This window comes from Quercus lobata, chromosome 9 (genome assembly GCF_001633185.2).
Source record: "Quercus lobata isolate SW786 chromosome 9, ValleyOak3.0 Primary Assembly, whole genome shotgun sequence".
Classification (NCBI taxonomy): Eukaryota; Viridiplantae; Streptophyta; class Magnoliopsida; order Fagales; family Fagaceae; genus Quercus; species Quercus lobata.
In genome coordinates this window covers 21,999,890-22,015,091 of record NC_044912.1, presented here as the reverse complement: position 1 = coordinate 22,015,091, position 15,202 = coordinate 21,999,890, and the positions used below count along the sequence as shown (strand labels likewise).

The 15,202-nt window shown below is 35.1% G+C and overlaps 1 protein-coding gene across 1 annotated transcript; it reads right to left on the bottom strand.

Annotated features, from left to right (window-relative positions):
* Positions 1–8,283: 8,283 nt before the first annotated feature.
* Positions 8,284–11,087, bottom strand: LOC115961395. Its single transcript, XM_031080382.1, has 4 exons — positions 10,403–11,087; positions 9,670–10,261; positions 9,411–9,576; positions 8,284–9,021 (listed from the first exon to the last, which is right to left on the bottom strand). The coding sequence occupies exons 1-4, from the start codon at positions 11,085–11,087 to the stop codon at positions 8,284–8,286; spliced, it is 2,181 nt and encodes a 726-aa protein (XP_030936242.1).
* Between the last annotated feature and the right edge of the window lie 4,115 nt (positions 11,088–15,202).

Genomic DNA, 15,202 nt, shown 5'->3' with positions numbered 1-15,202 from the left:
GCACAAGTAGACAAACAAACAACCAACAGCAAAAACACCAAGCAAACAAACAAACATCGTCACAAAGCATAGGAAGTATTAATGCATGGACATGTTGTAATGCTTATGCATGAGTACCCTTTTTCACCCACACGTCACTTGCGTTTGGGGTGATTTCCTTATAGGATTGGGTACGAGAGTTAGGGCTTTCAAACCTTCGTGAGAAGCTTTCCAAGCAGTTGGTGAATGCACCAATCATCTTCATCACGTTCATCATTCCGGGATCACCATTCTGATCTCTAGATTGATCACCTGCCCAATTTCTTCTATCATTTCTAGGTCCTCCTGACCTTTGAGGAGTTGCACTATTCTTTGCTCTCAGCTTTTGGCAATTTGGTCGAGTATGCCCTTGAAGTTCGTAATAATGACACACATAAGTTGCTCTAGGACCTCTTTGTGGTCGTGGGCGTGACTTGGCATGAGATTCAGACCTGCCCACAGATTGATTACGGGGATTCAACAACCGTTGGTTCACCACATTCTTCTTCTCCTCCATCTTGAGCTTCTCATCAGTAAGGTCAACTACAACAGGATCTTTGGCCTTTACAAACTTCACTTCTTTAGTGACATTTCCAGATGAGCTACTTCCTCCGGTATATCCCAATCCAGATTTGTCTGAAAAGCTCTTTTGAGATGAAATAACATCATCTAGCTTCTTGGTGGTGACCCTCTCTATTTTAGCATTTGCTTGCACAACCTCTTACTCAAGAAATCTTACTTTTGTGTAAGGTTCGGATAGCTCTCCATTCAGTATTTCTATCTCACATTTGGCCTCCTTATATCGGATTAGGAGACTTTTGTAATCCTCCTCTGCCTTCTTCATTTTTCTCACAGCAGCCTTGGCCACCCTTGTGTACTCACCCGACTTCTCCAGGAGTGAGTTATAATTTTCTTGAAGATTTGCTGTGCTTTTATCTTCTTCAGCATCTGATTCTTCAACAATTCCCAGTGATTCATCATCACTATGTTCTCCAAGGTCTCGTACAAGCAGATTCAACTCATCTGAAGACTCAACATGAGCAATTGTCATAAAAGCTGAATAGTTCCCCTCTCCATCACAACTTTCTTCGGATTCTGAGTCAGATGAATCTGAGTCACTCAATGTCGTGGCATACACTTTGCCTTTCGATTTCAAATAATTCGGACATTCCTTTTTAAAGTGTCCATGCCCGTTACATTCGAAACAAGTGACACCTTGTGTAGGTTGGGATTCTTTTCCATCTTTCTTTTTGAATTCCCTTTTCTCCCTTCCAGAACTTTGGAATTTTCTTTTATCATCAAATTTGCCATTATTTTTGAATTTCAAGAACTTTTTGAAATTTTTGACAAGGTATGCAACATCTTTGTCAACTACATCTTCTCCCGATGAGTCTTGATCTTCCACCTTCTCATTAATGGTCTTAAGAGCAAGAGATTTACTCTTCCGTTGATTGGGCAGCGACATCTCATAAGTCTGAAGAGAACCAACCAGCTCCTGGACTTTGATGTCATCAAGGTCCTTGCTCTCTTCAATCGCTGTTACTTTAGCACGAAAACTCTCCGGCAAAGATCGAAGGATCTTCCTTACAATTTTAGAATCCTCCATTTTCTCCCCCAAGTTGAACTTGCTGACAACCACCTCATATAGCTTTCCATAGAAAGAGTCAAAGGACTCATCCTCACTCATTTTGAGCTCCTCAAACCGAGGGGTCAACATTTGCAACTTGGTGTCTTTCACTTTCTTCGTGCCTTCATAAGTGGTTTCCAATATCTCCCATGCTTCTTTGGCAATGGTAATATGAGAAATCCTGTGAAATTCATCTGGAGACACACCACAGAAAATAGCATTAAGTGCTTTACTGTTAGCATTAGATGCAGCAAGTGCTGCCTTATCCCATGTGGATTTGGCTGCCTCAGGTCTGGTCCAACCAATCTCAACAGTATCCCAAACAGATTCATCAATGGAACACAGAAAAGCTTTCATGCGAACCTTCCAAAAAGCATAATTACTACCATCAAAATATGGAGGTGCATTTAGGGATTGAGACCGATCCATCTCAAAAGGGAGTCAAGGATCACACAATGGTAATGAAACCAATAACAGTGTACCCGCTCTAATACCAAATGAAAGTTCAAATATGTGTATACACACCCTTGAACGTTTAGACCCCCAAATTACAACTTAACCAATTCAAGCATTATGTCAAACAACAAGTGTGCGAAAACTTAACATAAGCTATAATATGAAATTGGTAAAACTATATAAGCCAAATTAAAATCACAATCCACAGCAGATAATGAAAAGGCAAAGATAGAGAGGAAGGAGGATGCAAACACAAAGACAACACGCGATGTGTTATCGAAGAGGAAACCGAAGCCCTCAGCGTAAAACCTCTCCGCCGCCCTCCAAGCGGTAAACAATCCGCTAGAAAATATAGTTGGGATACATGGACAGCAATAGACCCTCCAAGCCTAATCTACCCAGTGCACCTAAGCCCTCCAAGCTTCTTGCTCCAACGAGGTTGCCCCGAACCTTTTTCTTTTCTAGCATCAACCAATGAATATTGGTTCCTTCCTAACTGCTTCCTAGAAATCCAAACAGCTCTCTCACAGTAATGATAATGGTGAGAACCAGGTTTGGTAAGATGCCTCTCAAGGATTTGACAATGGAGAGGAAGAGAGTTGAGGAATTTGAAGAGACTCTAATGTATAAATTATTGGTGAATCAATCTTGTTTTTCTTTAGGTTTTCTCTCTCAAAATTCTCTCTGGAAGCTCTCTTACAATCATGGGTAAAAGGGGTATTTATACTGGAGTGGGAGAGGAATGTGAAACGTCAGGTTTTACAAAACAGGGGTGGCTCGCGGCTTGACTAAGTCACGAGATCCAGTCGCGAGATAACCATATAGCCAGTTGTCCTGTTTTGTCATGTAGTGCTCCAACTAGCATGACTGTTCACCTTCTGGCATGCTTGGCACATGTGCTGCGTTTGGCGGCTTGCAGCCGCGAGTCACCAGCGAGGCCAAGCCGCGAGTCTCTGTTTTCTTGCACACTCTTGAGCAAACTTCACTCTATCTCACTCACTACCCTTACATCAAACCCACCTAAATACAGGGTTACTAAATGCTGAATTACAAGCAAATTTGGTACGGAATAAAGCCAATTAGATGGTTGAATAAATTCAACCTTACAAGGACGTTACATATCCACAGTGAATAGAACTTAAATATCTTAGTATGTAATAAATATTTACTGGAGAAAAGAAAATATGAGAAAAAAGAGTGAAGAAAGGGTCTAAATTGAGAAAGAGAAGAGTGAATAGAATATGAGATAAAAGTAACTGTGCTAAATAGAGTTAGGAATAAAAATATCCTTTAGGGACCGAATTAGTTGTTTTTAAAAGTGTTGAACTTAGTTGATATTAACCCAAACTCCAAAGAAGTTTAGTAAAATTTACTTAAGGACACTCGTTACCATTTCCCTTCTTAGTATTACTTGATTTTGCATGAAATGTGTGCCACTATATTTATTGAGTCCAATTTTATTGGAGTTTGTGTTCCTTAGAAATTCATTTACTTTTCCAAGAAACAAGTCCAATTCTATTAAATCGGGTCATCACCGTTTCTCAAAAAAAAAAAAAAAAAAAATTCGGGTCATCACCATTTTAGGCTTTGCTTTTTATTAATTGCTTAAAGAATGCACATTTGAAATCGATTTGGTCCCTAATTATGCCAAGTGGTCGTACTTAATTGGATCATTTCCCTAAATCTTACTTCTTCTAGAACCCATCTAGGAGAAGATTTAACAAATTTTTTTCCTTACCCCCAAGTTTGCACAGCCAATTTGGTTCCATGCACAACCAAATATTTTCCATACCCTCAACAAATTGCAAGCTGGCCAAATGCCAAAGAAAAAGCGATCTCCCATCCCACGCGACCTCACCATCTTTTACTATAAAATAAGGCCTCCCATGCAAATCAAGTTTCCTCAATATTTTTCACACACGTCTCTACCCTCTCCACAGAGAAACACCCAAACTCCTAGACACACTACAAAAACTATCGAAACCCAGAAAATACACAAAAAAAACTTCTCACAAACAAAACCTGCAAGAGTCCCTCAATCATATAGAAATCCAACCAAAAACCCAACTCTAAACCCCTACAAACTTTATAGAGAAACACCCAAATTCCTAGCCAAGAACACCACCAAAAATACCCAAAAACAATGCCCTTGCAAACCCAAATAGAACCATAAATATCCCTGTTTTAACCCATAAAATCAACCCCAAAATTGACACTCTCAAGCCCCACTGAAAATAACCTAGCAAATCCTCCAAAACTCTCACTGCAAATATCCTAGAATAAGCCAAGAAAAATCCCACTAGAACTACAGCCAAAACCCCACTGTCAAACCCTTAACAATTCTCAGGAAGACCCAAAAATAGTCACTGTAAACCCAACACTGAAAACTCCATCAGATACCAAGAAAAATCCCTTCATACAAACCAACCAGAAAACCCATTTGAAAACAGCATCAACAGAGCATAAAAAAAAATGAAAGATAAAAGGAGCAGAAGCATAAGCTAAATACCAAGACATGAAAGCAGAATACAAAGAAGGAAAGAAGAAATTCAAAAGCAGAGAACCATACAGAAAAATTTCTTGAAGTTTAAGGTCAACAAATTTTCTACTTTTGATGTTGGGCTTACTATTTTTTTTCCCTAGATTTTAGATCAAATTGGTTTTTGTTGGGCTTTTTCTTTTTAATGTTTAAAAATGCTAAGATATTGTCTAGATAATCATATTTAAGCTCATTTTATCTATTGGACTTAAAAAAATTTGGGATCAGGAGTTCAAAATTTTATTTTAAAGGGTCAAAAAAATATTTTAAAAATATTATACATAATTTTTTTTTTTTTTATTTAGCTCTTATTCTTTTTTTCTTTTTCTTTTTTGGCCAGCTCAGATGGTTTATTTAAAGTTTTCAACCCCCTAATCTTCACTTGGTGTCGCCCCTGTGACCACCCCGTGACTTTACCATTACATAAGGTAATGTCTCCCCAACATTAATCGTGTTCTTTTGTTTAGATCTAAATATATCCATCATAAAATTAAAAACTGATTTCTATACTGTGCGAACTACACATTTTTACAAGGGAAAAGTTTTTTTTTTTTTTTTTCTTAGAAACAGAAGGGAAAAGTTAATTAAAATGCAGTAAGAGCAGTAGTTTAAAATATATTTTCAGAAATTTTTTATGATAAAATGAAAAATAAAATTATTAGTTTTCTCAATTGTTGTTTATATTTCAATTGAGAAAACGGTCAAACGCATGTATACATACATTTTCATGTTTTTGACATTATTAGGTCTATTAATTAAAGAAAGTAGATGCTTTGTTTAATTTTCTCACTATCCAATGATGGTTGATGGTTTGTGGCTTTGTGCAAAGAAAATGTGCAGCAATTCAAATATCTATTTAGACCTTATTAGTCATTTGATAAGCAGTTCTAATTTTTGATCCATTAGCACATGTGAAATTTGCAAATGCAAGTGATTGAGTCAATGTTTTCTGGCTCAGTTTCAATGGTTAAGATACTGATGCATTGTCTCCTTTGTAACATTCTTGCCAGATTGAAGGATTTAGTATTGTAGTTTGCTTAATTTGTTTTTGGTGGATTAAGAATTAGATAGACCTTTTTCACCTCAAGCATGGTTGCTTATATGCCTATAAAAAAAAAAATTGAAAAAAAAATAAAAAGACACAGGCTGCTTATAGTAACTAACGATCCTCTTGTAGTGCTAATCTATTATGGTGTCATTTGAAACCAAAAGGAACACAAAAAATTAAAAATTACATTGGTCTCTTAAGTTTTATTCAAATATGGAGTTTTGTTCTGATTTATTTAGTGCAATTACACTCCTTCTAGTTAACTTCATTACTTACACTATGTATTAGTGCGGTAAAAAATTCATTACATTGAAGTGCTAAGATACCGGAGGTTAAAGTGATAGTCTAGTAATAATGAGATATTTTGTAGTATTTTATGCTTATGGTTTGAACTTCTAGTATTATTGCTATTATTGATATTAAAAACAAATTAGAACTATTATTGGTCATCCCTAATGTGTTTTTATGTAGTCCAACAAGTAGGCCACAAATTAAGAATGAAACAGACAACATATTAGACTTGATCTTACAAAATTCATGATTTTCAATCAATTCAAAATAATTCTCAATCTATCCCTAATGTGTAAATTCACATTAGGGATGACCAATTATAGTTCTAATTTTATTTATTTATTTACTTTATGGTTTTTATTGACTTGAGTCATTAATTTCAAGGTACATATGTGTAATTTGATTCTTTCTTTTCCTTCTATATGATTCATTAACTTAATTGTTATTGTTGTTATTGTATGTTTACTAAAATAAGATTTATGTTACGTTGTAAATTGGTAATTTCAGTTGCCATCATTATGGAGAGCATGTCTGCAACATTTGCAAAAATTGAAGAGAGAAAAAATAAGAATTGAGAAGCTATAAAGAAAGCACAAAATAAAAAAGATCAGTATATGAAAGACTTGATGAATCAAAAATCTTTTTGGGAGAACGATATCAAGAGAAAACATGAAGAGTGCGCTGTGATTAAATAAAATCAAAAGGCATACAACTTAAAGAAGACATATTTAAGGGCTAAAACAGCCATATTTGACCAATATGAGAACCTTTTATCAAAGGACTATGCTATGAGGCATGGCATGTGATACTGTGATAAATGCTTTTGCGTCGCGTCCATTATGGTTCTTGCTCCATTACTTGGTATGCTCTATATTTAGATTATATAATAGCAGAAAATAATAATATCCAGTAGTATTAGTTTTTTTTTTTTTTTTTTTAGTTGAGTTCAATATCAGTCATGATGTTCTTCACTCTACATCTAAGATGTAGATCAACATGTAATATATATATCAAGTTTTTATAGATTCTTCCTCGATAACTTGAGATATATTTGGTTTAATTTTCAATGTTAATTCTCTCTTGGCCTAAATTAATGTTACAAGCCCAAATATTTTTTTTTAAGACATTGTGAATCGTGACAATAATTTAATGATTTAACTAGTTGGCACTTCTTTATGTTTCCAATGGCAACATTTAAGGTTCAAATCCTCCCTCTCATGCCCCAACTATTGAATTATTTTTTATTAAAAAAAAAAAAAGGAACTTTAGTGAACCAAAAGAGAGAGAAAATTTGTAATCTTATTTATACATTTTAAATTTTTGGATCATTGTGTGAATTTTAATTAATTCAATTAGTAAATTTCATTTTACTTGAATAATTAAAGTATGTATCAAGTCAAAACTGCTAAAAAATTGAAACCATATAACCATAAAAATAAAGATATAGGTGGTTAGAGTGTTTAGTCATTAACAGCAAACATAAAAGTGTTACCCTAAGAATAATCTACACTGTACGAATAACTACCTGCAGAAGGCGGCTGTGTCTCATCATCATCATCATCTCCTTCCTCCCATCTTGCGTGCTCAGCATCATAGGCGGCCCTTAACTCCTCCTGCATGATGTATCGTGAGCGTGATGAAACTTGGCCAACTTGCACAACTGTCAATGGATGGTCCTTTTCCATTCCTGCAGCAAACGATTGAAAAATTAGTTACAACAGAACATAAATATCAAATGTTACATTTCAAGATATGTAAACTACCTGGGGGTTGTGACCCAGCATCACTAGTATGGGCGGCTTGCAGCTCCTCCCCCCTCTGTCGTGAACTTGAGGGTCCTTCGCCGACTTCTACAAATGGCAATCTGCGTTTCTTACCCATTCTTGCGTCCAACAACTTTACAAAACAAAAAAACTGTTAATTATAGACAACAATCAATTGCATAAAATGTAAGTGAAACAGACTGGGTAAAATAACTCATTTTAATATCTAACAATATATACAGACATATATCCAAGTTTAAGAGCTTCTCTTTGGCAAACACTACAACCACAACGAAATGAAACTCTAACACCACACGATCATATATATCCAGGTTCATAAGAAATGAATTTCAAATCCAATAGCGAAGAGGGGAAGGAATTGGATACATAATAAGTAAAAATTAAAGGAATTAACAATATTAAGAGGAATTAACAAATTCAACAAATACTACACAGAGGCATTCCAACTAATTCATGAATGAATATGTTTTCATTAACAACTGTAACATCCAAACACATAATACACCACTAAACTATTACACTACTCATCCTCGGTGTACTCATCCTTGTTGTCATCTTCATTGTCAGACTCATCGTCAATAAACTCATCTTCATTGTTTACTCCATGAAGATCTCTTTCAGCAATGATGGAGGCATCAATTGTCATTCCCTTTAGATCATCTCGAGCCCAACGACGATGGTCACTCACAACCTCATTAGTACTTATATTGTAGAGAACATTTTCAGAAAAACTATATGTGTCATCCTCCTCACGTTGGGGACCAACACCAGCATCAAACATGTCCCTAGCTTTAGTTTTGACAACAGCATACCAATCCTTGTGCCTTTTATCTTCCACATAAAAAACTTGTGGAGCTTGAGATGCCAAGACATATGGTTCATCCATCATTTTATCCCCACCATGTATGAAGTGTGTAAAGTTTACCATAGGAAACCCAAATTCATCGGTCCTATATCCTCTCCTATGTTGGTCATGAACCCATTTACACTTAAATAACATATGTTTGATATTGTCAGAATAATTCAACTCGATTATATCACTTAAAATACCATAGTAAGTATTGCCCCCATCAATAGCGACACTAACTCCACTATTCTGCGTTTTCCTGTTTGCCTCATCATTTACACTCCTAAATTTTAAGCCATTTATTACATAATGCTTGAACCGCTTTTCATAAATATACGGCCATTTGGACAATGCAACAAAGGTATCACTAACTCCCTCCCTTTCCTTATCAGCACCAATGAGTGACATCACCTAACATCAGTTGGCCAAAATAAAATAATTCATATCAGTACAATTAATCATAGTTGAGACAGTGTTACAAGTTTAATAAGTTGAAAATGTCATACGTATGTGACCCCTAAACCAAGTACAAAACTTCTCCATGTGGTGTTTATATATAATGGCATCAGAAACGTTACAATTGTGGCCTTTTCGAAGTTCATCCTCTATCAATCTTTTGTGCATCCTGTGCAGGCAATTGTATTAGGGTTAATAGACCTTATGTACATTGGATTGACGTGCAATTATATTTGTATATGTAATACTTACTCACGAAAGCGGTTGATGTTTTCGGAATTGAATAAAACGTAGCGATGGGCTTGGGTCCACTCTTTATTATTTATTGTCATGATCGAAACCACCCCCGTTGCCTCCTCAATCATCCTGGAGGGTCGATTGAATATAGTTTCAACTTCTTCCATATACCATGAACAAAATGTTAAGCACTCCTCTACTATGTATCCTTCAGCAATAGACCCTTCCGATGCAGCTCTATTTCGTACGTAAGACTTAAGACGTGAGAGGTACCTATAAAGGAATGATAAGATTAATGATTGGCAATGGTAATTCGAACACGCACATGAAACTGGAAGTTGATCAATAATATTACACACATCTTACCTCTCAATGGGATACATCCAACGGTAGTGCACTGGACCACCAATCTTAGCTTCAGCAGCTAAGTGCATGACCAAATGTACCATCATTGTAAAGAAGGATGGAGGAAATATCTTTTCCAATTCACACAATGTCACTGCAATCTCTGCCTCACTAGACACAATATCTGAAACCATAAGGGTTTTGGAACAAATTTCTCTAAAGAAGCAAGCTAACTTTATCAAAGGCCTAGTAACATGAGATGGCAAAGACCCACGTAATGCTATGGGAAAAAGTTGCTGCATCAATATGTGATTATCATGACTCTTCAAACCAGAAATCTTGCGTTCTTTCATATTCACACGGCGTGAGATATTGGAAGCGTACACATCGGGCACTGTTACGTCCTTCAAAACTTGCAAGAAACCATCTATCTCCAATGAAGTCATATGAAAACATGCGGCCAGTATGGTATACTGATCATCACTTTTTCGTTGTAGGTGCAGTTCACTCCTTATCCCCATGTCCGCCAAGTCAAGGCGTGCCTTGTAATTATCCTTTGTTTTATCCTTCAAGTTCAACAGTGTGCTTAGTATATTGTCCATCACATTCTTCTCTGTATGCATCACATCAAGATTGTGTCGCAACTTGTGATCCTGCCAATAAGGTAAGGTAAAAAATATACTCCTTTTCTTCCAACCACTCTGGTCTGCCTCCCTTCTCTTCCTTTTTTTGTAACCAAGTTAACATTTCCTACCCAGACAACGTCTAAGTAAATGTTCAGTTTCCACAATAATGTCAGATGTGACTGTTGGTTCAGGAGCCAATCGAGTATCATTAGATCCATCAAATGACATACCATCTTTGTAGAAATCATGGTCAACATCCAACCATCGTCGATGTCCTATGTAACAGAATTTGTGACCATTTCTCAAATATCGAGACTCGGTTTTCACGACACAAGAAGGATACGCTAACTCACCTTTGGTACTCCAACCCGACAAATCTGCGTATGCAGGAAAATCATTTATGGTCCACATCAATGCTGCACGCAATTGGAATTCTTCTTTTGAAGATGCATCGTATGCTTGTACTCCAACATCCCATAACTCCCTTAGTTCTTCTACTAACGGTTCCAAGTACACATCTATAGCAATCCCTAGTGAGGTAGGAACAGGAATAACTAATGATAGAATCAAAGATGACCGTTTCATGCACAACCAAGGTGGTAGATTGTACGGTACCAACATGACAGGCCATGTACTGTGACTAGTACTCATAATTCCGAAGGGGTTGAACCCATCTGCAGCTAATCCAAGTCTGACATTACGAGGGTCAGATGAGAAGTGTAAATGCTTACTGTTAAACATTTTCCATGCATCTGAGTCAGTAGGATGCCACATTACCCCATCATCAGTACGACCATTAACATGCCATTTCATAGAACTAGCCAGATCGAGTGAAAGAAATAGTCGCTACAATCTTGGCTTTAAGGGGAACCACCGTAGGATCTTCGCAGCTTTCTTCTTCCCCTTATTGGATGAAGCATGCTTACTAGCAACAGATGCCTCATTTGTTTTCCACCTTGAAGCTTTACAACAAGGACACGCCTCGAGGTTAACATTTTGCTTCCAAAACAGCATACAATCATTGGGACAAGCATGAATCTTCTCATAACCCAAACCCAAATCTCGAACTATCTTCTTAGCCTCATAATGGTCCTTTGGCAACTTAACATCTGAAGGAAGCATATCCATCAGGACTTGAAGCAACAGAGTAAATGACTTATTTGTCCAACCACACAGAGTCTTCAACTAGAACAACACGACAATGGCTGAGAAAATGCTAAATTTTGTACAACCTTCATATAAAGGTTTGTCTACATCATCTACCATCTTGTAAAACTTCTTGGCGTCATCATTCGGACCTTCACCTGGACGTTGCGTAGTTGGACCTTCTTCCATTGGTTCGGGTGGAATTTCATACGAGGGGCACAAATCGTGCAACATCCCATGGAAATCACCATATGGATTTTGGGTTTCTTGCACATGAGAGCTCCCACATTCTGTAGCTGGCGTAGTAGCCACCGATTCACCATGAAATTTCCAAACTTTGTAATTTTTAAGCGTCCCCGAAGCCCAAAAATGCTCACGTGCCACATTTAATGGTTGTATAAGCAAATTCACACATTTCACACAAGGACATAAGATCTTCCCATTGCGCGCGGATGGAGCAGCAAATTCCACGAATTGGTTTACACCTTCAAAATATTCCCTTGTACCCCTCCGCTTCTCCATCCAACTTTTGTCCATTGCGATACAATATTTACGGAATTTTACCTACACCAAGATTTGTTACTACAAAGATACTAATTATTATAATTACATTCATTTGTCATTTGTTAAGAATAGACATACCCAAGTATGCGGCTATTTTCTTAGAACATATAACACTTGTCCTAGACTAACTCAATGTGATAAGTTGTAAAAGTAGTTAAGCATAAGTGTTTACAAAATATGAAAACAAATACCAAATTCATGTAATTGTAATAATTATTAAAAACTTAATAATTATTAAGTCTATAATACCATGATGCTCAATTACTTGGGTCATTGGTCAAAAGTGAATTCAAAACATTTGTCAGATAGGTTTAAGATCTGGTGTGATTCAAGTTTATAGTTGTTTTGTTGAGGTTTTTATTTTTATTTTTTATTGTTTTTAGAAAAAAAATTACATTAGTTTTTCCATGTGTAGCAATTTAGCATATGGGACCCTCTATGATAGTGGGTTTTGTTTGCATTAATAATGATTGCAAACTTGCAACTGTTAAGACTTAATTTTACATGAATTAAATTTTTACTGTTGGGCGATTCCTTGAGTATGAAAGTCGATACATCATGATCATTTTGTGTTCATTATGTTTTTGTAATCATTATCATATATTTGTTTTAATTCATCATACAATCCTGGATTTGTTTGCAATTAGCCAATATAAGGAGTATCTATGCATTTCATTTTTAATCATCTATTGTAAAATTATGTTTAGGTTATTCGAATGTTGTGGCCTATAGTTTTCTAATACTTACTGTAATACCAGAAAAAGGGGGGTCCCATCTGTCGTGAAATTACCATTAGTTTATTAGAATGTTGTGGACTTTAGTTTGCTAATGCTTTCTGTCATAGAAAAGCAGATGGGGGCTTAAGGGGTAATAACTTGGGCTTAATCACAAACATTAAGAAAGATCTTCTTGATTTCAACTTTAATATGTTCCTTCATACCCTCGCACAAATTATGATACCTCAAATTAATGGTTTGCATTTAGGTATAATATTTGGAATGTAAATGGATATTGAACAATTTAGACAAAACTCACGTATTCTTTATCTTGTTTTTCTTTGTTTGTTGCTCTGCATTTTACTTTGGTGTAGAATTTTGTGAGACTATTTACTATTGTAGCTTGATGCATTTAATGGATTAATACTACAAGATTTGAATATCATAATATTATAATTATTAATTATTTTTTTGTCGAAGTCGCCTATATTTGCTTCTACGAAAAACAAAGACGCCTATAATCTCTCTTGGTCTGCCATAATTTTATTTTGTTATTCTTTTGGACAGTTAAAACATGTTTTGAATAATAAATTCTTGGAGTAAAAAAAAAAAAAAAACACTTTTTTTCTACTTGAGTGCATGGTTGGTAAAGAAATACAAGTTTTTTTTTTTAAATCTTTTTTCTAAATGGTCTATATAAAATTTTGTTGAATGAGCAAAAAATTTCAAGATTAGATTTTGAAATTTCTATGAAAGACTCCATGATTTTAGGTTTTTTTTTTTTTTTTTTTCTTGCAAGTAATTATTATTATTATTATTATTATTGTTTTTGTATTGTCTTAGTATAAAATGTTTAAATTTTCAGTTTCCATGTGTCTTTTGTAACAAGAAAAGAAGGTATATTCTTGATGATGATGAGTTGTTCTATTTAATGATCTTTTGTTGTATATTTGCTTCTCATAGTGCTTATTACAAGTGGTTGTCTTGGATATTGCATGATAGTGCTAATGCTTTTAGATTGATTTCATCCTTTTCAATTTTGGGCTTTTCTAGGTTTTGTATGTAATTATATTCTTAAAATCGTAGTTAATCTACTTGGGTGATGATGGGGGAAAATCAAACGTCTTGACTTGAATTATTTAGAGTAGCAAGTATGGTCAAACTATATTTCCAGTGGTGTGCTCAAATAGAATTTTAATTTAAAACTATCTTGAAATTTTCTTGATAGGTGAATCAATCCCAAATTTTTGCAGCGTTATCTGTTATAATGTTTTGAACATTAAATGATTAAAGATAGTCTTATATATGTGTATATATATATATATATATTGTAGAGGTTGTAATTTAGTACTTAAGTTTTTTAATCATATTTATGATAAGTATTTTTGCGATATTGTGAACATCTAATTTCTTATCCATTTCTATTTCTATTTGCTCTCGGTCTCTCAAATTTTTCTCAGTGTACCTACAATGCAGAAGATGTATATATAAAAGAAAGAGGAGAGGCTGAAGCAGCTAAAAGGGGCAAGATCCCTTAAATTAGCTGCCTCTATTAGATGTGATGGATGCTCATGAAAATAAATAGTACATAACAATTACAGACTTATGTTAAAACAAAAACGATACACCAATACTCAAGTTACTGCATAAATTAGAGCAAACTCAGGGGAATAATTTCAAACTCATGCTAAAGTAGAAAGTGGATTTTCATATTGCTTTTGTATTAATTTGTGGGCATTAAACAATGTTTATATTATTATGTAATTGCATTATGTTTAATAATAAAATGGCATTCCTGGATTTGCCTTCGTCAAATTTGTACAAAACTTTGTAAGACTTTGTAATGTTGCAGCTTTGAGTGCTACTAGTTAGTTCGCTTATATATGATCCCTAATACCCCCCCCCCCCCAAAAAAAAAAAAAAAAGAACTATCATAGTCTTTTGTTTTCATGCTTGATAGTCCCATGAAAAAGCTAGAAGTTTTCATTGGAAAGTAATTGCAAATTGGGATGATCTAGTAGATTTGTGCGTTAAAGATAGGGCAACTAGTCTGTGAGAGTGCTAAAACAAGTGTAGAAGTTGTTGATTTCGATAGTGGAACTCGGGTCCAAAAGAATTGTTGGCTGATGATGATAATTTATTGCTAGACTTGGTTAATATTCAAAAGAAAAGAGCTCAAGTATCAATTGTTCCTATTAGGGCATTCACATCTTGAATTCCTATTTTATTCTATTTTACCATTTCAAAAAGCTACTTTATTAATTACATCATACTATCTTACAACACCCTCAACATCTCAATTTTTATTTTCCTATTCCACTCATTAAAATAATATATACTACCTAATAAAATAATATAATTCAATCTCTCTCTCTCCTTTCTCCCCCATCCCAACATAAAAAAATATTATTATTTTTTTAGGATACTAGACCAATACAAGGCCAAATGCTGGGGCCTTTTTAGTACTTTAATGCTAAAATTTGCTTACATATGCCATTTGCA

What these genes read in the sequence shown, in the direction of transcription:
- LOC115961395 (XM_031080382.1), bottom strand. Translation starts at nt 11,087, where the DNA reads ATGAAATGGCATGTTAATGGTCGTACTGATGATGGGGTAATGTGGCAT. An exon ending in TGGATGTATCCCATTGAGAG is followed by an intron (nt 9,577 to 9,669) that starts GTAAGATGTGTG and finishes ATTCCTTTATAG; the next exon opens with GTACCTCTCACGTCTTAAGT. An exon ending in TGATTGAGGAGGCAACGGGG is followed by an intron (nt 9,022 to 9,410) that starts GTGGTTTCGATC and finishes AACTGATGTTAG; the next exon opens with GTGATGTCACTCATTGGTGC.